The 21,955-nt window shown below is 39.9% G+C and overlaps 1 protein-coding gene across 2 annotated transcripts in view; it reads right to left on the bottom strand.

The window, feature by feature from the left end:
• Positions 1-11,703: 11,703 nt before the first annotated feature.
• Positions 11,704-21,955, bottom strand: part of Atl3 (atlastin GTPase 3) — a 41,226-nt gene continuing 30,974 nt past the window's right edge. For both annotated transcript variants that reach the window (XM_060385893.1, XM_021642250.2), the window contains exons 11-13: positions 21,283-21,354; positions 19,420-19,851; positions 11,704-17,545 (exon numbers count right to left, since the gene is read on the bottom strand). In XM_060385893.1, coding sequence (XP_060241876.1) covers positions 17,459-17,545; positions 19,420-19,851; positions 21,283-21,354 — 591 coding nt within the window. In that variant the 3' untranslated portion in view covers positions 11,704-17,458. The remainder of the gene's footprint in view (positions 17,546-19,419; positions 19,852-21,282; positions 21,355-21,955) is intronic.

Genomic DNA, 21,955 nt, shown 5'->3' with positions numbered 1-21,955 from the left:
CAGATGGACATGCAGACAAAGTATCCATATACATTTAAAAATATAAAAGAATCATAGCTTAGTTGGTAGAGTATTATCTGGGAACCCAACAGAGATGGCCATTCAGACACAGTATACAGTCAACTGAAAGTCTTTATTCCAGCCAACTGGAACTATACTTGATATTTGGGACCCAAGTGTAGCACCAAATGTTTAGGATAACTGGTTTTTAAAGGCAAAAATCACATCCTGTTATCTCATTCAATAGCTGCCAGGGGAGCTTAACAGAAGCTGAGGAATCCCTGTTCTAGTGTCCTTTGCAATAGACAACGGCCATTCTCTTAGTTTCTGTTACAGTCCAAGAATAGCCGCACAAACCACTCAGACATCACTCTCAGTCAGATATAGATGGTTTATTGAACACACAACCCAAGACTGATCATGATCAGGAACACAGTGGACTCAGGAGTCAAACTGTGACACCAAATAATTTTCAGAGTGAGCTTTTAAAGGAGAAAACCACAACCAAGCAGGAAGAATCAATTCTATTCCAGGCACATTGTAGCTGGGTAGCTAGACAAAGCATTTCAGCTCACCTTTAAGCTGAATGATTGGGATATAGGACAGGAGAACTTGGGAACTTTCCAGTAGCCTCTCTTAGGGGCTTGGGGACCATCCAGCTCCCTACCATTCCCATGAGAAAGGAACATAGCAGGGTATTGTGGTTTAGCTCAAACACAACATACATTTATCATCTCTGTCATTATTTTATTCCAAGCAAAAAGAATTGAATTGTGCACTAGGGAAAACAAAATGGCTGTTCTTATGTTAGGCTGTAAGGCCTGGTCATGTCTGGACATGCCTCAACATTTGTTGGCTCCAACAGCTTCCAAGAGGGCAAATATTTTTTGGTCTCTATTTTTGATGTATCTTCCTGCTGAGGTTAATGTAGTGGTTTGAATAGAAGTAACCCCCACAGACTCAAGTGTTTAAATGCTTGGCCTATGAGGAGTAGTACTGTTAGGTGGTATGGCCTTGTTAGAGGAACTGTGTCACTGTGGGAGAGGGCTTTAGGTCTCCTAGCCTCAAGCTTTCACCCAGTGTGGAAGACAATATCCTCCTGGCTGCCTTTAGATTAAGATGTAGAACTCTTGGCCCTGCCAGCACCATGTCTGCCTACATGCTGTCATGCTTCCCACCAAGATGAAAATGGACCAAACTTCTGAAACTATAAGGCAGCCCTAATTAAATGTTTGCCTCTATAAGAGTTGTTTTGATCATGGTGTCTCCTCAGAGAAATAAAACACTATGATAGAAGTTGGTACCAGAAACTGGATTATTGCTGTAATGAGCATGACCATAATTTCTGTTTGAAGGAATGTAGATTTTGGAAATTTACATAAGGAAAGCAATGGAATGCTTTAAGCAGAGATTAATAGACCATCCTACTAGGAATATGGAAGACATTGGTGCTGAGGGTGATTTGAACTGTGGGGGCTTAGTTCAAGAGGTTTCAGAGGAAAAGAATTTTTACTATGTAAAAATTTTTACTGTATTTTTACTGTAAAGATTATTCTTGTGATATTTTAGTGAAGAATATGGCTGCTTTTTGTCCTGTCTAAAGAGTCTGGCTGAGAAAGGATCATCACCAACCCTATATCTGACAGAGGGCTAATATCCAGAATATATAAAGAACTAAAGAAGTTAAACAGCAACAATTCAAGTAACCCAATTAAAAAAATGGGGCACAGAGCTAAACAGAGAATTCTTAATAAAGGAATACTGAATGGCAGAGAAACACTTTAAAGAAATGCTCAACATCCTTAGCTATCAGGGAAATGCAAATTAACACAACCCTGAGATTTTACCTTACACCCATAAGAATAACTATGATCAAAAACTCAAGAGACAAAAAACAAACAAACAAACAAAAAACCTCAAGTGACAACACATGCTGTAGAGGATGTGGAGAAAAGGTAACCCTCCTCCATTGCTGATGGAAATGTAAACTTTTACAACCACTTTGGAAATCAATCTGGCACTTTTTCAGACAATCAGGAATAGTGCTACTTCAAGATCCAGCTATACCACCCCTAGACATATATCCAAAAGATTCTCAAGTATACAACAAAAACATTTGCTCAACCATGTTCATAGCAGCTTTATTTGTAATAGCCAGAAGCTGGAAACAACCCAGATGTCCCTCAACTGGGGAATGGATATAGAAATTGTGGTACATTTACACAATGGAATACTACTCAGCAATTAAAAGCAAGGAAATCATGAAATTCACAGGTAAATGGTGGGAGCTAGAAAAGGTCTTTCTGAGTGAGGTATCCCAGAAGCATAAAAACACACATGGTATATACTCACTTAAAAATGGATATTAGATATTTAATATAGGATAAACACACTAACATCTGTACACCTAAAACAGCTAAGCAAGAAGGAGAACCCTGGGCAAGATGATCAATCCTCATTCAGAAAGGCAAACTGGATGGACATCAAAACAGGGAGAAAACAGGGAACAGGACAGGAGCCTACCACAGAGGGCCTCTGAAAGACTCTACCCAGCAGGGTATCAAAGCAGATGCTAAGACTCATAGCCAACTTTGGGCAGAGTTCAGGGAATCTTATGAAAGAAGGGGAAGATAGAAAGACCTGGAGGGAACAGGAGCTCCACAAAGACAGCAACAGAACAAAAAAAATCTGGGCACAGGGGTCTTTTCTGAGACTGATACTCCAACCAAGGACCATTCATGGAGATAACCTAGAATTCCTGCACAGACATGGCCATCTGTCTTCAAGTGGGTTCCCTAAGTAATGGGAACAGGGTCTATCTCTGACAAGAACTCAGTGGCTGGATCTTTGATAATCTCCCCTGAGGAGGGGAATAGCTTTACCAGGCCACAGAGAAAGACAATGCAACTAGTCCTGATGAGACCTGATAGACTAGGGTCAGATGGAAGGGGAGGAGGACCTCCCCTACCAGTGGACTGGGGGATGGGCATGGGAGGAGAAAAGGGAGGGAGAATAGGAGTAGGAGGGGACATGAATAAATAAAGTGAATAAACTAATTAATAAAAAAATAAACAAAATTTTTAAATGTAAACGTTAAGTAGAAAATGAATCTATGAAATTAACAAAATTACAGAATAAAAATTTTTTAAAAAGAGCCTGCCTGAAGCTAAAGTGAAGAGATTTAGATTAACTGCATTGACAAAGAAAATCTCAAAACAGCCTAGCACAGACCCTGTCCTGTGATTCACACTTATGAAGAGTGCTCTGATCAAATGTAGCAAACTGAGAAAGGAAAAATACAAAATATGTTTCACGGGCATAAGGTGCACCAGAAAGTGGAATGGAAGGTTTGGGAAAAAAGCTGAAAACTCAGAAAGTTCATTCAATTCTCTGGTGTTAGAAAGGATTTGTAGAGCTGGCTATGCACCTAGAGAGTTTTTTTTAATAGAGGCTGATGTGCTTGGAAAGCAAAAACTGCCAGTGGAAGCAGAACAAAAGGGTTCAAGCGTGACGTCTCGGGGCAGAAATTTTGCACAGCATGAAAAGGTGAAGCAAATTAGGCTAGAAGGTGGATTGCCACCCCACCCTGCTCCACTGCTGCCAGATGCCTAGAGCTCCTTTGTGAGACAAAAGGCCAGGAAGAGCAGGAGGCTGAGTACAGGGAAAATGGGTTATTGTCCAGCCAAGTGCACTGCCAAAGGAGCCATTTGAGGCTACGCAAGCACCATCCACCATCCGCCTTCCCAGTCTTTGTGCAACATATGCCTGCTACTGATGGTGGGAGGCTCATGATGAGAGGACATGGCATCCAGTAGAAATGCTAGATTTAAAGCATTTTAAAGAGTGCACTGTAAAGTATGGAATACATTCATGTTTGGTTAAGCAAATGTTAAGCAACTGGGCCTCCCAAAATAGACTTACCCCCTCAAGATTGGAAGGGATAGGTGTCAGCTGTGGTAGAAGCTGGTCAGCAGTTACAATGGTGATCATGGTAGAGAAATGAGGCCACGAAAACAGAACAACAAAATTTAACAAGGGGGATAAATGCTGATAAGGAACAGCTGCTTGGTGAAGGTGCTTATGCTGATTTACATCTGATCTGATAATGTAGTAATTGAACAACGTCATATGTTGCAGCATTAAGAGCATGGGATATGGTTTAAAAGCCTGGTAAAACCACCACCTCATTTACTAAAGTAATTCAAGGCTCTGGAGAAGCCTTTATCAACTTCTTACAGAGACTAGGTTCAACTCCAAATAGAGGCATACCAGACCCTGAAACCAGACAAGCATTGATACCGATCTTGGTATATGAGAATGCAAATACTGAATGTACAGGAGCACTTAGACATTTAAAAGCATGAGGACCCCCAATAGATGAATGGATAAAAGAGACAGCTGGCACTGGCTCTCAGGAAGATCATGTCAGTATCACAGGACAAGCTATAGCTAGAGGTCTCAGTTATCAAAATATCCCAGTGCTTTAATTGCAGTGAATCTGGCCATTTACAAAGAATCTGTAAGGTTAAACACATTAGAGCATAAACTAGATGGGAACGGCAGGTTATAAATCAGACCAAATAAGCAGGGTGATCAAAAGCCCATATTCTTCAGTTCAAAACCCAGGATTATATGCTATCCTTATGGTAATATTAGATTTTACTGAATCTCTTAATATAATCACTGATTCTTAATATGCAGAAAGGGTTGTTTTACATATAGAAACTGCTGGATTTATTCTTGATATCTCAGAATCGACTTTGTTATTTATGCAATTGCAACAGGCCATTAAAAGCAGAAACTATCCATTATATATTACTCATATTCAGTCTCATACAGGTTTGCTAGGTCCATTGGCACAAGAAAATAAGGAAATTGATCAATTACTAATAGGAAATGTGACAGAGGCCTCGAAATGTCATGAAAAACACCATGTTAACAGTAAAGGTTTAAAGGAAAAGTTTTCTATCACTTGGCAACAAGCCAAAGAAATAATAAAAAAGTGTGTTCTCTGTATAACTAAACTCCATTACAAACTGGGAATAACGTAGGGGTACCAAAAGAAATGAAATCTGGCAAATGGATGTTTCATTTTGCAGAATTTGGAAAACAAAGGTATGTACACCATACCATAGATACATATTCAGGGTTCCAATGGGCAACTGCTTTGAGTTCTGAAAAGGCTGATTGTTAGAAATAATGGCAATTATGGGGATACCTGAATAAATTAAGGCTAATAATACTCCTGCGTATGTGTCTAGTAAGATGAAGCAGTTCTTTGCATATTATAACATAAAGCACATTGCAGGTATACCGCAAAATCCTACAGGAAGGCAGTTGTAGAAAGAGCTAATTGTACTTTAAAAGAGACGCTTATTAAACAAAAAGGGAGAGTAATGACCCCTAGGGACAGGCTAAATAATGCTTTGTTAACTCTAAATGTTCTTAGTGTTGGTGAAAAAGGAACAGCAGCAGCTGAGAGACACTGGGTTATAGAAAAAAAAAACTGTAGAACTCGAACAACCCATTTATTATAAGGACATGTTAACAGAAAAATAGAAATCTGCAATAGTTTGAGATGGGGACGTGTTTATCCTATATATCTACAGGAAATGAAAAAATATGGTTACCAATAAAACTTATAAAGATTAGATTTAACCAAGAAAGACCTCCTACTAGCTGAGACTTGAATGTCTTCACATAGTAAATGAATCTTGTTGGCTACTTGGTCCTCATGATGCAAAATGTACCTATAATATTACCTTTAAAAGTTTATTTTCAGAGCAAAAGACCAGATAACAGTGAAGATAAAGAAGTAGCCCAGGTGATTTCAGTCTCACAAACTGCCTCAATTACTGTTTCCTCAAGAATCTACACCCAGGTCAACTTCACAAGGGCTAGCCCAAATGATCAACACCACAGAGAGTGAAAAGAAGACATGCAGACTAAACAGAAAATACAGACACTAGACAGAAAACACTGAGACTGAACAGATAACACAAAGACTAGACAGAAAACTCAGAGACTACAAAAACCACAGACACTGGAGAGAAAAAAGATACAGCTAGTTTTTCAGCACTTGGCCAATATCCTGATTTTTTAAGTGTACCCAAAAAGATGTTTTTCCCCCAGACAACAAAAAATAATTTTAAGAACATGACGCCCCCACTCGCAAGAGGTGGGGTGGGTGTTGTTGGTCGTTTGCTGGGTTATGGATTGGTCATGTTAAGGGGAAAAAGAAAGTAAAGGTTAAAATTAGGGATTTCTTTATCTCCTCTATCTTCCTTTTTCTTTTATCTTTCTCTCTTAGCCAATATTAGGGAAAAGAGGGGGTGGGACATTACAGGACAAAAGGTACAGTATTAAATCTACTAGTGTCAAATATTATGTATTGGTATAGATTTTTGTATATTGATAAAAATTTAAGGCTATTTTGTTCAACTTTTGCTTAAATGTATTGTATATATGTAGCTCATTTGAAAATGTGGTCTTATGAAATGTCTTATGAAAACTATTGCAAACTGTTCAGGATTATTAGAAATGCAAATTAGTAGTTAGCAACCGATAAATAATCTTATTTGTAGTCTTGTTAGATAATAGTTTAGTTAATTACAAAAATAAGCTTTATTTAGTCTCTTTTATATGTTTTCAAGGTTAAGTAGATAGTAAACAGCTAGACACAAGCAACATTGCTCAATAGATATGTAGGTAGGTAGATATGATTATGCACTATATAATGGTAGATAAAAAGATGGTCTTCAAACACTTCAGAGATCTACAGAATATGGAATTTAAAATATTTTAATAATAAAAGGCTTTTCTGACAGAGAGCCACATCTGCTCCTGGCAGCACCTCTAATATACTTCAAAGAAGATGATGGACATCAAAAAAACAAATGTGGCAAGATAGCCACTAGAGGGGAAAAAAACACACACACACACACACACACACACACAAAACAAAACAAAACAAAACAACGCTCTTCAACTGCTGATAGCAGGCTATCTGAGCAAACTGTGAACAAGCAGGACACAGGAAAATTGACTGTCCAATTTTGCAGAGACTAAGTGGTCAGTCCTTTAAATTTCCTGTTTCACAGGAAAGCCTGTCAGATATTCTGGGCCAGTAGACTGAAGATTGAGTGCCCCAACGACACAAGAGAAACCTCTGGTGACTGTCCAGGCAGTCCAACTGTCTCTGTCATTTCTATAGTTCTAGAAGCTGTTTGTTCTATGCTTCCTATACGGTAGGTTCCTTTTAGGGTCTCTGATGAGGTTGAAGACTAGATAGATAGTCATAGTTTTACTACATTTAAGCTTAAGACAATGGTTTATGTCTAAAAAAAAATGTTTTAAGATCTATATAGATGTTTTCAGGTTGATATAAGAAAGTGGTTTAGGTATAGAACTTAGGACTCACCAGGATAGGATAATGGAATACTTTTTCCAAGATTGCCAAATACAAATGGACTTGACATTGTAAATGTGATCTTACCTAATAATTCTCATAATTTTTATTGTATATAGTTTATTATTTTATTGTATATAGTTTTTTATTGTATATAGTTTATTGTATATAGTTTATTGTATATAGTTTATTAACTTCTTTTAAACAGAAAAGGGGAAATGTAGAAAAGGGGAAATGTTTAGTTTCTGATATGTAAGCATGTTTTTGTTAAAAATTTCAAGTTGGGGGGCTGGAGAGATGGCTCAGTGGCTAAGAGCACTGTTTGCTCTTCCAGAGGTCCTGAGTTCAATTCCTAGCAACCACATGGTGGCTCACAACCATCTATACTGGGATCTGATGCCCTCTTCTGGTGTGTAGGTGTACATGCAGATAGAACATTCACGTACATTAAATAAATAAATAAATAAATCTTTATAAAAAAAAAAATTTCAAGTTGGGGATTTTAGTTTGTCCACACCTGGTAAGTGTCTCGTGCGGAGCATGGCCTTTGCCAGGTGGAATTAGTTGAATTCTAAGGACTCTAGCAGCCCAGAGGAAGAAGGTGCAGCTGCTTGGAAGAGGACTGCTTGCTGCTGTTTCGTCCTGCTGCTGCATTTGCTGTTTGCCCTCAAAAGACTCCTATGAACCTACCGAGTGGGAAGTAGCAGAGAGAACTCTGGCCCCTGTCTCCACTAACCTTTCCCTCTTACCCAGTGTTGGGGGATTGGAAGAGAGGTGGAATTGTTTAATAACCCTAAATAAAGTATGCTTAGTAAAAAAATCAAGGTCAACAGTGCAGGCTTGGATTTTTCACCAAATCTACTTTATTTAGGGTTCTTAAGCATCTTTACCTCCCTTCCAACACCCCCCCTCAACTCCCCAACCTTATGATTAGTAGGGAAAAGAGCTATAGACCTCTTTCATATACTTCCTGCTGATTAGGGTCAATACGTCTTTAGGGGATTACCAAACTCGATGATCAGGATACCAGCAGTCCAATCTAAAGGCCAACACCAAGCAGCAACATGAAGTCATGGAAAGACATAGACGCAGTTGGATTGCCCTGAGAAGTTCCCTGGAACGTTTCTCTCTTCAAAGTCAAGTGTCAAAGCACGAAGATCAGCACAGTGACGTCAATCCAAACAGAAGTCTCACTGTGTGTGGGCTTCTATATATCTCCTTATCTCAGAGTCTACCAACAGATATTCTCAGCTGGCTAAAGTCATGAGAGAGCTCACAGCAAAACATCAGGTGCTCTTTCACAAGCCAACCTCTAGCATAACATCACATGACAAAACTGAGTCTTTAAAGGAGGCAAAAATTTCCACTTCGATGAGGTAATCCATATACTGAAGCAGGGTATTTGTGGGTTTGTTTTTTTCTTAATTCCAACATCTGCAGTCAATGTTAGTGAGCTTTATAACCCTTACCCTTTCTTCTGATCTATTTCCCCCATTTCCTCTTGTCTGTTTCTGTAAGAGCATCAATCACTGCACCAGAGTTTCTTTCCCTGTCCATCTTCAGCTGAATCTTAGCTGTTGTAAGCTTTCTGAACAATTCCTAAAAGTCAAGACCTATTCATCCCTCACCTCTCTCTCATTTCTGGAGCTTTCTCCTTATATCTGGGGCCAGCTGCATGACAAAGGCAATATTGTGACTCACTGGTTTTCAGAGGCATTTGAGTCTATGGGAATAAATACTCAGTATGCCTCACAGAGCCATGCCACAAACCCAGTGGATGATTCTTCAAGTCCTGAAGTTACCTGACTTACCTTGGATAAGCTGGGTTTTCTGGCTGCCACTTTTAATCCTCCCTGTATTATTTGGAAAAAAAAAATGTACCCTCTTACCTTAGAACAGGCTCATAAGGGATAGTTTGGGGGTCTTCCAATTATGAAAGTCACTGGTAGAAATGGGGACATAAACCATGAACAGGAAAGAAGTTGAACTTCCATCACTTCTATAACTGAAAAAACTACTTCCCCTTCCCCCTGGCACAACTACTACTTGGAGTAAGTAGGTCACTCTGCTTAGATGGCAGGATTCCCCATAATCCCTTTCACAATGATAAATCAGCCTCTTTCCCACCTCCACATGGAACAGGACCAGGATCCCTGAACCACAAGGAGGAGTCAAAAGACTAAACAACGCAGAAGGGAGGGCTCCAGAGTGGGGGTGGAGGGGAAGGTCAATTTCCTTGGACAGAAGCTGAGAGAACCAAGCAGATTTGGTTTCTCTTGACAACCTGGCTGAGTCAAAAGGATAGCTCTCCAACAAAATGGACATGGGTCTTAAGCCAAGGAAAGAGCTCTGGCACCAGAAAGAGCTATCGGTTATTACAGGGAAGATGGTGGTTACCTACAAGAGATGCCAGTCAACAGCACCCAGCTGCAATTGCCCCCCAGGATGAGGCAGCACAGTGCAGGTGGGCACACACCGACCCCCACCGTCAGCCTGCCTGTGCTACCTTAAGGGTAGCAGGAGCCGCATTCTCAGGATAGTTCACTCCTTCCATTTTAGATGTTCCTCCAACTATCAGAACTGACAGGAACATACAAGGAGACACAGACACATAGTAAACAAACAGGGGTGGCCACCACACATTCATAGGCAATGTCTCACACCTCACTCCAATCCCAAACACATCATCTCTGATGGTGTCTGACCTCCCCTTTTTGTGTCCGAACCAGATGGCACCACCTACAAACCACACTTACCTCCTGAGGTTTTCAGACCAGATGAATTTCTATTTACCTTTTTTTTTTATGGGGGAAGGGCATATCAGGGTGTCTGCAGAACACTCAGCATATGTTGCACACCTCCTAGAACTCCACTCCAGCTGCCGCATTCTCCATTGTTCTTGGGATCCTGAGGCCCCAAAGTATCAGGATTCAGTCTCTGGAGATCTTGTTGGGGCCTCCAATATATATGGGAAATCCGTCAGAAATGATCAAAGTTTATAGCCTATTTGTTAGCTATTCAAGCTAACTCGGGTGGCAGGAGGGCTTTCCCTGCCACGCTGACAGACTCATCATAAGCCTTGCATGCCTGAAGACCTCTGGCCACTAGTCTCCATCAGATTCCTAGCCTACTAGGCTGGCTGCTGGGCCTGACCCCTTGGGGCCTGCTAGTTCAACATACCCTCAGAGCTCCAGTAGGAGTTCCACAGGGATGGCCCCAACCAGAGGAGCTCCAAAATTTAGGGCCTGCCTCCCAGACTTCTCTAAGTGCCCTAACTTTGGTTCCCAGCCCTGAGGCAGGAGTGTCCAGGCTCAGCAGAGGGTGGGGGTAGGGGGAATCCCATCTTGCCCCAAGATCAAGCCACCATGGAAAGCTCTGCACATACAAACACACAAAGAAAACCCCTATGTAACTCCTATGTTCTACTCAGTTCTTTGCTGCTTCTCAGGAACAGGCAGACACCCTCTTGAGTTTTTCCCGCCCAATAGATCTCTTGTATGAAGTTTGTTGCGCAGTGTGACTTTGTTGTATTCCTTGGCTCCAGACTACCAGGAAAACCTTTCCCATCTAACTGTAACACTTAATATAACTGAAAATATTTATTCCATCCCATAGGGGCTACTTAGGACCCAAATATAGGCTACACTTGCATTTAGAGCAAAGGGGGGAGGTTAAAGGCAAAAAAGAAAAAACAACAATGATATATATGTGAAGTCCGTCAGAAATGATCAAAGTTTATAGCCTATTTTGTTAGCTATTCAAGCTAACTCAGGTGGCAGGAGGGCTTTCTGCCACATCCTGATATCTCCCTCAGCAGCTGCACAGGGAGGTTTTGCCCAAGCAGGCAGTTCAACAAAAGCTAAGATAAGTGGTTAGCTAGAGGAGGGTTCACAACAGTTTAATGGAAGCTAAGTTAGTTGGGGCATCTAGACCTCAGGTTCCTAGAATAGTTAGGTGCTATCCCATGGACTCTCTCTCTCTCCACCAAGATAAAATTCTAGCTAAACATACAAAATAGCCTCAGGAAAAAAATAAAATGGAGGGACCTCTGTACTGTCTTGCCCTGAACAAGAGTACTTTTCTAGACCATATGACATTCTGATTCCATTTCCAGCACCACATGAACTTGGTCCAACTTAGTCCTATAATCCCAGACAAGGCAGGTAGAAGCAGAATCAAGGGTATCCTCAGATAGTGAGTTTGGGGCCAATCTGAACAGCTGTTGACCTTTGTCGACCTGTGCAAATCTGTGAGACCTGGGATTTGATAACCTTAAAGATTGGAGAAGACTACAGTTTAATGCTGCAGACTTTAATTCAGTTTCAGTGTGTTTTTATATACCAATGTAACAATAAATACAATGATCCAAAGCAGGTTGAGTTCAGAAAAAAACATGTAAATAAACACCAGTAAATACTTATTAAATATTAACAGAGCAGCCTTTTCCCAGAACTTTTTTAGGACAGACCAATCCAATGTACTTTATGTACCAATCTATGTGCTATAGATTATACCTGGGAAAGCACGAAAGCAAAGCAGAAGGCCATATGCAGATTCAGAGTACACTGAGGACAGCACTCAGCATATCCTTTCACCAAACTGGGTTCTATAGCTATGTCCCAACATCCAACAAGAATGTCTTATAAATTGATTGCAAATGTATGTCCCAAGAACCATGAAATCATGTCTGAGAACAATCCAGGGAACAAAATACAGCTGAGATAAAAGGTCCTCCTTTTTTACTGGAGCCTCTCTCACAATTCCCCAAGGCCTGGTTCACTCTGCATCATGACTGTGTTCTGACAGGCAACATGAGATTTTTGTCTCAAAAAAAAAAAAAGCCCAGTGTAGTGGCATACTCCAATCCCAGTACTCTTTAGGCAGAGGCTGGTACATCTCTGTGAGTTCAAAACCAGGCTGAACTATATAGTGAGATCCAGGCCAGCCAAGGCTACACAATAACAAGGCTGCATAGTGAGACTCTTTAAAAAAAAAAAAAAAAAAAAAAACTCAAACCTTTCCCAGTTCTCAGGATTGGAAAAACTTGGTGCCACTTGCCCACTGGCTTCCTGGTCACCTGTGGAGAGGAAATCTTTCAGCATAGCTCTCTCTCTATCCTCCCCACTCTTCGAGAGACTCTTAACAATTGGCTTTGGCTCCAAGTAGCCAACTACAAGTGTTACAAATGGGAAGATACCTCAAATCTCATGACTACACACTGCTTCTGGGCAGCTGGACAACAGACTTACCCAGCTTACTGCTAACCAGCTCAGTGTCACTGTGGAGGGCAAAGTGAGCTGACCTGTCACTGCCCCAACCTCTGACCAGGTCACCAACTCCCCTTGCCAAGCCCCACTCTGTTCTACAGGTCCTTCTACAAGAACAGTAACAACAAACACAAGTGGCATGGTGTTGTGATCTTTAATCCATTAACTGTACAACCCAAAAGTGAAACAGAAACGAGCCTTTAACACAGAACAGCATCATTGCTTCTCATTGTGCTTTTAAAAACATTGCTTTAAAGCCATTCAAGTTAAGAATCTAGCAGAAAGTACTTAAATCATTTTTTAAAATAAATTCAGAACTCATGTTCTAGATTTAACTCTTTTTAAGGCTTAAGTCCATCACAACTTTAATTACCTGAACTAAAAGGTTTGGGCAACAATGTGACCTTCCCTTGAACATTACATTAAACTTCAGCTCTGGCACTTGCAATTCTTTTCCACAGGAAAACCTTTTTGTTGATAGAGATATCTTATAATGCTCCTATTATGGTACATAGCTGACTACTTTCATACTTATGATTCCATCCTTTTCTTTACCTGTATTAATACCTTAGGGATTTCTGTGTGTAAAAGATTTTGGGATTCGCAAGGAGACAGGTTGGTCTCTGTGAGCTTAAGGCCAGCTTGGTCTAAATAGTGAGTTCCAGAACAGGCAGGATTATACAATAAAACCCTTTCTCAAAACAAAACAACAACAAAAGATTAGGGATTCAAGTCACAGTGCTCAATTTGGCTTTTTCAGAGTGTGTGAGGGTACACTATCAAAATTAAGAAATTAAAAAAAAGCCCAAAAACCTGTGTTTAAGGGCAGGTGTATAAGAGAAGGCACTATTACAGCTTTAAAAAGCTTGGACAATCCTCTGAATTAGGGTACCCTAACAATTCTAAACTCTTAGGTGAAGAAACCAGGCAGCAGACCTCAGGTAAAGCTGCTAGAAATGTTGAAGCGCACTTCCTGTCTGGGTACTCCCAATCCATGGATCAGTTCATTCTCATCCATTCATCCCCACCCCTACCCAACCATCACCTACTGATGTTTGTAAATGATGATTCTCCGGGCTACAAGTACAAAACCACTGCACCAATCCCTAGACACAAAGCAAAGTCTGATTTCCTTTTAATACACCCCATAGATTAAAGCATTAAAACATAGATGAGATCTAGTATCCAAGATAGAGCTACAGTGCAGCTCCTGGCAAAAACAACTGTAACCACTACAACAGGCCACCTGAAACAAGGAATATTTTGCACTTTGCTAAATAAGGCTTGCTTATGGCCTCATTCCTGACAAAAGAACATATCAGCTCCATATGCTAGGTAGAAGAATGCAGAGATGTTGGCCACCTGACAGAAAAATCAAATCATATTCAATTATTACATTCCAAAACATCTACACAAACAAAAGAGGTCTTTGATATTTCCATGACACTTTTTGAAAAAAAAAAAAATTTTTTTTTTGCCTTTGCTTGGGCTGATATTAACCTACTGAATTTCTGTCTCCCTCACCTATCCCAGGTATCACTGTGTGTGACTAAAGATCTGCAAAAAAAACATAGTGCTTGTGCCTATGTGCTGTCTGCCTTGAGTGAGAGAGAAAGCAAATCAAGCACAAACATCCACAGTGACCCGACCCAGTACAGAGCAGGTATCAAAGAAAAACCTCTGGCTGGGGCTGCACAGAAAAAGGAAAAGAGAGGGAAAGAAATGAGAAAAGTCACAAGCATCCATGAGACAGATTTTTAGTATTCTGCAAAAGGGTGTAAAACTTATCAGCAAGTGATAAATCACAAAAGACTTCCCAGAGAAAGAATCAAAGTTGTGAGTCTATCCTTTAACCTGGTGGATACAGCAAAGCCTGGCATACACACAGCCATGGGATTCCATCCCCATCACCCCAAGACAAAGACAAGACTATCTTCTCCTAAAGTGAGTTACTTTTAAAGGAATGTTTTCGAAATCTCCATTAAGTACACAGGAATGTGCTCCACATATTGACAGGAGTGCACAAATCAACACTGACTACACAAAAAGCCTGAGGGACACTGATCTGATTCCTTCACCATGTCCCTGACCCACAAAGAAAAGGCTGAAAGTGTTAACAGATGCATTCAACCAGTTATGAATCTCCTCAGGATTATTTTTAGCCAGTCAGAAAAAGGGGTTTTGTACTGACAACTGTGACAGAAAATCAACAATTAAAGTTAGAAAAGAGGCCAAGGAAAACTCCTAAGAGCCTGCAAAGAAAAATTATAAGTATGTTCCAGAAGCAGAATAAGATAAATAGAACACTCACTTTAAGCACATACACATATGTAACACTGAAATAATACAGCAAAATTTACCCTCATCATCCTTTCTTACCATTAAGAATGGAACCAGGGGTGGGAATGGGGACACATACTACAAGCTCAGCACTTGGGGATGCTGAGGCAACAGAGCCTCAAGTTCAAGGCCAGTCTAAACTATAAAGCAAGTTATAGGCGAATCTAGACTACATAATAAGACTCTGTCCCTAAAACCCTCTCTGACCTTATCTCATTATCAGGAGCCCATCACTCAGTACAAGCTTTCAGGTAGGGAACATCACCTGAAAACTGCACTTCAGGAGTGAGCTTCCAAGCCCTAACACTATCAGCCATCACTCACAAGGAGTGAACAGTTTAAAAGCAAACTAAAATTGTTCCCAAATGTCACAGCAAAAGAAAAAAATTACAAAGAATTTCAGGACAAGACTGTATGAAAATATGTAAAACGCTTAATATTAATTCAGAATTGCTAAGTGCTTGATTGGAAAACAGTAAAAAGAAAATTCTGAAAAAAAAAAAAGAAAATTCTGATTAAGAAATCAAATGCAAGACTTCCTTTTTTTCTACTTTCCATTCACATTTCGTGTACATAAAATTTGTAATAGGTTTTCCAAAACCCTTGTATCTCCTTCCCACAACAAAATTTCAAATTATCTCAAAAATTAAGGTTTCTATACCTGCAGGCATGTTTTAAGAAAGTTAAACCACAATTAATTCACCATTACAAAGTAAAAAAAAAGCAACTAAAAGATGAAACTTTTATCACATAATCAAGATAAATGTAAAAAAAGAAATTTTAGAATCAACTGTCCTTTCTAAGCCAGTTATTTTAAAATTGCTAGTCTAACCAAAATCATGAGGGAATTTGTTTTTTGAGAGTTTCTATGTGCAGCCCTGTAGCCCTGGCTGTTCTGGAATTCACTCTGTAAACAAGGCTGGCCTCAAACTCAGAGATCATCCCCCTGCCTCAGCCTCCCAAGTTCGGGGACTGCAGTTATGCATCATCACACCCAGCTAAAGAGGTATTTTAAATAGTTCAGCTAGACTGAGTACCCTTCCTTAGTCGATAGGGAAAAAGGGGGGAAGTATACTAAATAAAAGTAACAGTTTAGCTGTGATATTATGAACATTAGACAGTACATAGAATAAAAAGCAGGTGGGGCCAGGCATAGTGGCACACAAAGGCACAAGGATCTCTATGACTTCAAGGCTAGCCTGGACTATATCCAGAGTTCCAGGCCAGCCATGGCAACAAAGTGAGACATACACAAAAAACAGTTTGGGTAAAGACTTTAGATCAAATTATTTGGTATTATCACTAAGCAAAATGAAATTGAACATTAAAAGGGGCAATATTTGGTAATGCCTTTTCTGTGTTGAAAATGACTATTTCTGAGAATGACACATATACATACGTAATGTACAGTGAATCTAACCAAGACTTAAGTTCAAGTGACTTATCAGAGGTCACATGGTTCATTCAAACTACAATTTTACCTTGAAGAGCTATCTCAGCCCTTTCATTATGAACCACTGACTTTTTAAGGACCATTTATTTGCCTCTCTTCTAGAAAGAAGCTATAGGAATAAAAATAAAAAAACAAATTCAACAAAACTGCCAGCCTACATGGTGAAAGACCTTATATTCTAAAACATAGATTATTAAATGATTTACTTTTTTCCATGCTGCATAGCAAAGAGAATTCATAAAATATGGTTTTTGAAGCAAGAATGGTAGCACATGTCTATAGTCAAACTACTCAAGAAGTTAAGGAGGGAGAAGGAATACGGAAAGCACATAGCTACCTGGGAACAGAGTAATTTCAAGATCTGAGTCTGCATAGTCAAGCAAGCTGGGGGACAGCTCCAGGGTGAAGCAATTACCTAGCACAGTCAGGCAACAGGTTCAATCATCAGTACTGTAGGAAACAAAATTTAAGTGTACTAAATATCATTTCAATTGTTCTTTAGTGCTGAGCCTTTTTCAAGCTGTATAAACTTTAAAAAAAAATCTTCAAAGGTACAAAATAACTAAAATACAAAATCTCAAAGAAAACTTGATCCAAAACCACATTTCATGAGGTTGTCCTCCATTCCTCAGTCTTCACGGCAGCAGAGGCATGGACTGATCTTAAAAGGCACTATGTGGCATATCAAAGACTTAAAAGCTGCAGTTCTGTATTTTCCTTTTAGCCCCCACCCCCACCCCTTAAAGTGCAAAAGCATAGAACAGAGAAAAGAGTAGCCTTGGGTCTGTAACAGCAAGAAAAAGAACTGCTTCCAAGACAAGTGGAATTGGAAACCATTGGAGAGGTCAGTTCTTTTATTACAGTGCCCTATCTCAGATCTTCCAGGATGGTCTCAGATCTGCCATTCCTCTGGAACTGGGCCCATCCATGATGGCATTAGCAGAAATCCGGGGACTGACTTGGCTCTTTCTGGGTCTTCCCATTAAGATGCTATTGTGCCTTTTTATCAACAGGTGGTCTTCCAACGACGGCATCCCTTACTGCAGCCTGAGTAGAATTACCAATATGACAAGAAGCCTGCAAGAGTCCATTTATTCAATGTATTAGTTAATAAGTTACAACACAACGTGAAAAAAACTAGGTCCTTGGTGATAACTTTCAAATATCTTTCCTCATCAGCAGCATGCTGAGACAGCAGAGGGACTGAGATAACAGTAGTAAGAGGAAACCATGGCCATAGCTGACCCCTGAGAGTCAGTGGGGCATCTGCTCCACTGCCAAGGAGGAGAAGGCTCCCCTGGCTTCATACTGTTGACCTAGCCGATCTGTTTATGTCACAGGAAAAGAAACAAACTAGTCCTAAAAACATTAAAAATGACCAGTTGTAGTGGTGAACACCTGCACTCTCAGCACTCAGGAGGCTGAGGTAGAAAGATTATGTATGTTTGAGACTATTCTGCATTACACAGTGAGTCCCAGGCTAGCCTAAATCATGTCTCAAAAAATAAAATATGGAAACTGGAGCTCAGTCAGGTGTAGAATATAGTATATGCCTATACCCCCAGCACTTGTAGCACTTTAAAGCTCTTTAGAAGAAACACAGTCAGGAGTTCGAGAGTCCAAATTCATCTCTTCTACATATGAAGTCTGAAACCAGCCTCAGCAACATGAGACTCAAACAAACAAAAAACCTAAATGGGCTAGTAAAATGGCTCATTGGCTAAATACCTGCTGCTCAACCCTAATGATGTGAGTCCAATTCCCAGATCCCACATAAAGTGAATGGGGAAAACTCACTTAACAAAATTGTCCTGTGACCTCCACATCCTATGCTCTGGATCCCCTATGCCCACATTCACATATTATATACAACACAACACATACAATAGTAACAAATTTAAATTAAAAACCCTAGAGATCATGTCAATCTCAAAAACTATTTGCACTTCGAAGATATTAATGAAGATATGGCCAAGTGGTGGTGGTGGTGGCGGCGGCGCACGCCTGTGATCCCAGCACTCAGAGAGGCAGAGGTAGGTAGATCTCTGTGAGTTCCAGGCAAGCCTGATCTACAAAGCAAGTCCAGGGCAGCCAAAGGCATACAAAGAAACCCTATCTCAAAAATAAAACAAACAAACAAACAAAAAAAGATATGTCTGAAGATGTCAAAAAGAAATCCATTATTTTGTATATGTTAACAAAAAAAAAATTAATTTAGCAGCCAGGCACAGTGGCACATGTCTTTATTCCTAGAGCTCCAGGAGGCAGGCTGATCTGAATAAATAAATGAACAGGTAAATACATAAATAGATAAATAAATAAATAAATAAATAAAATGTGTCTAAAAATTTAACAAACAAATGAAGGCAATAGGATTGAACCCAATAGGATTCAAAATATAACACTGTTAAGCTCCTATTTTATCAGTGAAGCGAATTCATCAGAAATGGAAAGTATCATATAGGAATTAGATCTGAAGAGCACATAATTAGGGCTGCCCCATGCTCACAATCATCTATAACTCCAGTTCCAGGGGATCCACCTCTTCTAGCCTCTGAGAGCACTAGATACAGATGGTGCACAGACATATATGCACGCAAGGCACTCACACACACTAAAAATAAAACTGACCCCCAGGCACAGTGGCCTGTAATAACAGAATTTGGGAAGTATGAGGCCAGCCTGGTTACAAAGCGAGTCCAGGACAGTCAAGGCTATACAGAGAAACCCTGTCTCAAAAAAATAAAAATAAACTGCCCTGGCACAAACAGTAGCTCAAAGCCCCTTTTTTGCATTAAAGGGCCATTTTAAGCATTGAAACAATATATCAGGACTAAATATTAATATACTAAAAAAGTAAAATGTAAAGCCCATCAGAAAATGGGCTTTTTTCACTATGAAATTCTTTCAAACTTTATAGTCACCAGAGACCCTCAGCCAGCACCACTCACCTGCTCTAACACATACGCTGCACCGGAGTCAATAGCTCCACCCAGCTCACGATACTGACCAGAATACCGGATGTACCCCCACGTAAGGAGTGCTATCAACAGCAGTCCAACCATACAGTTGAACAGCTGGGCCACAACCTCAAGCCCAATGAAGCCAGTAAAACCTGAGGCTATGTACAATGCTGCTATGCCTGTGAATAGAACTGCGGGGGTTCGGAAGGTGCTGAAGACATTCTTGCTGCCATTGTGCTTGCAGAAGTTCTCATACAGTTCTTTGATCTCCTCTTCCAGCTCCTGCTGGTAACGGAAGCTGAAATCCTTCCCACCCATCTTTTTGGTCTTCTTGAAGTGGTCCAGAGCAACTTGTTTGAATTCTTGGTGCTTCTCTTCTAAAATATCTGGAGACAAATAAGGTTTCTCTCCCCCACAAACCTAAAAATGACAAAACACATGCTGAAAATTCTTGTATATGCCAAATAAAACAAGTAAAAAGACACAGTCAAGATTAGAATGTTCTTAAGAGCTTAGAAAAAAAGGTTAGAAATTAACTTCAGAAAATATTCAAGGGAGACTGAGGCTATAACCCATATGGTAGAGCACTTGCCTAGTATACACAGAGCCCTAGGTTCAACCCCAATATCATATAAATCAGTATGGCAGTGCACACCTGTAATCCCAACACTCCAGCAGTGGTTAAGGGGGATCAGAAAGTTCAAGGTCACCCTTAGGTACATAAGGAGTTTGAGGCCCACGTATGCTACATAAGATCCTGCTTCAATACAAAGTCAGAAAAGACAAATAGCCAAGGCCAAAGCCAGACATACTAGCATATGCCTATATAATCCCAGAACTAAGGAGGCAGAGGCAAGAGAACCATCTATGTTTGAGGTGGAGCTGATCTATATCACAAATTCTGGGCCAACCAGGGCTACATAGCAAGCCCCTGAATAAAAATATAATAAGTAATTAGGAGCTTGGTAAAAAAAAAAAATGGTTAATAACTAGACGCTGGAATGCTGGAGACATGGCTCAGCAATTAAAAACACTTGCTCCTCTTGCAGAGGACCAGAGTTCAGTTCCCAGCACCTATATCAGGAAGCTCACAACCTCCTGTAACTAGAGTTCCAGGGGATCTAATATCCACCTCTGGTGTACTCAGGTACCTACAGGTACAGAGATATACACATGAATAATAAATCTTAAAAGAAAAGAAACAACAGACATAGCAGCACACAAAGTACTGCCATAATCTGAGACCAACCTGGACTATATATCAAGACACTGTCTCAAAAAAATAAAAATAACTAGAAAATCCCTATTTTACATAGACTTTCAGTTTCAAAAGAAAAGAAAAATTAAAAAATAATTAGAACATCCCAATCATTAGGGTGACCTGAAAGATAGCTTTGTATCTCATCATCTTAAGGTACAATAAGCAAGGACTGGAGAAACAGCTCAGGAGCTAACGGAAGACTTCCAGCTTTTCCAGACAACCAGATGGAATTTCCAACACTCATGCTAGGCCATTCACAACCCACATGGAACTCTAGCTTCAGAGGGTCCAGTGCCCTTTTCTGGCCTCAGTGAACATGCAGATATGTGGCACACATACACAAGAAGTCATAAGTGAAAACAAGCCTTTAAAGCACATTCCTATGCTACAGCATTAGTGAGGTAGAGGCAGCACAATCAGACATTTCAAGACCACCCTCCATTACACAGTGATTTTCAGACTATTATATAACATAAAACCCTGTCTAAAACAAAAAAAGGATACATTGAGGGGAATCAAATTTGGGCCTTTGAAGTCAGAAGCAATGCTCAGGAAATAAGACACTCCAGAATAAGGTGTTTCCTACATACCTCCTCCATGTTGTTGTAATAAATATCTTTGGCAGAGGCTGCAGCTGCCAAATTGTTGGCTTCAGCAGTGGCCTTTTAAGAAACAAAAGTGTAAACTATAAATATGTCTTGTAACATTTTCCAGGAAACCAAGCCAAAGTATCTCTCTTCCTATTCCCATTCTTCCTTTTTATTAACCTTCTGTTATTTTTTATGTTTCCATATAAGTCAACTAATAAAATACCTACTTTGGCCAATTTTGGGGCCAAAATGTCTATTCTGACATTTAAGAATTTTACAAACCAAACCTCTAAAACTCAAAAAAATATAATTTCCTTTACTTCAATTTCAAACTTAACAGGTGCATCCTTTGAACTGTAGATGAAGCTCTGCAGTAGAGCACTTATCTAAGCTAATAGATAGATGTAAGGCACCTGAGTTCAATCCCACTGACTCAAAAAAAGAAAAAACAAAAAACAAGGAGAAAAAATTCACTATACCATCAGTCACAAAATCCAGCAATTATTTTGTGAAAATATTCTGCAATTAAATAAGTCAATATTTAGCAATAAATACCTACATATTCAGCACATGAAAATGAGAAGCTTTTTCTAACCAAATGACCAGAGAATCCTAAGGACAATAATCTACTGAAACACCAACGACTGGAAGTGGCTTGTCTAACACCGAAGCT

The sequence above is a fragment of the Meriones unguiculatus genome, chromosome 1 (genome assembly GCF_030254825.1).
Source record: "Meriones unguiculatus strain TT.TT164.6M chromosome 1, Bangor_MerUng_6.1, whole genome shotgun sequence".
NCBI lineage: Eukaryota > Metazoa > Chordata > Mammalia > Rodentia > Muridae > Meriones > Meriones unguiculatus.
The sequence above is the reverse complement of the archived record's forward strand: the minus strand, read 5'-3'. Positions and strand labels throughout refer to the sequence as shown.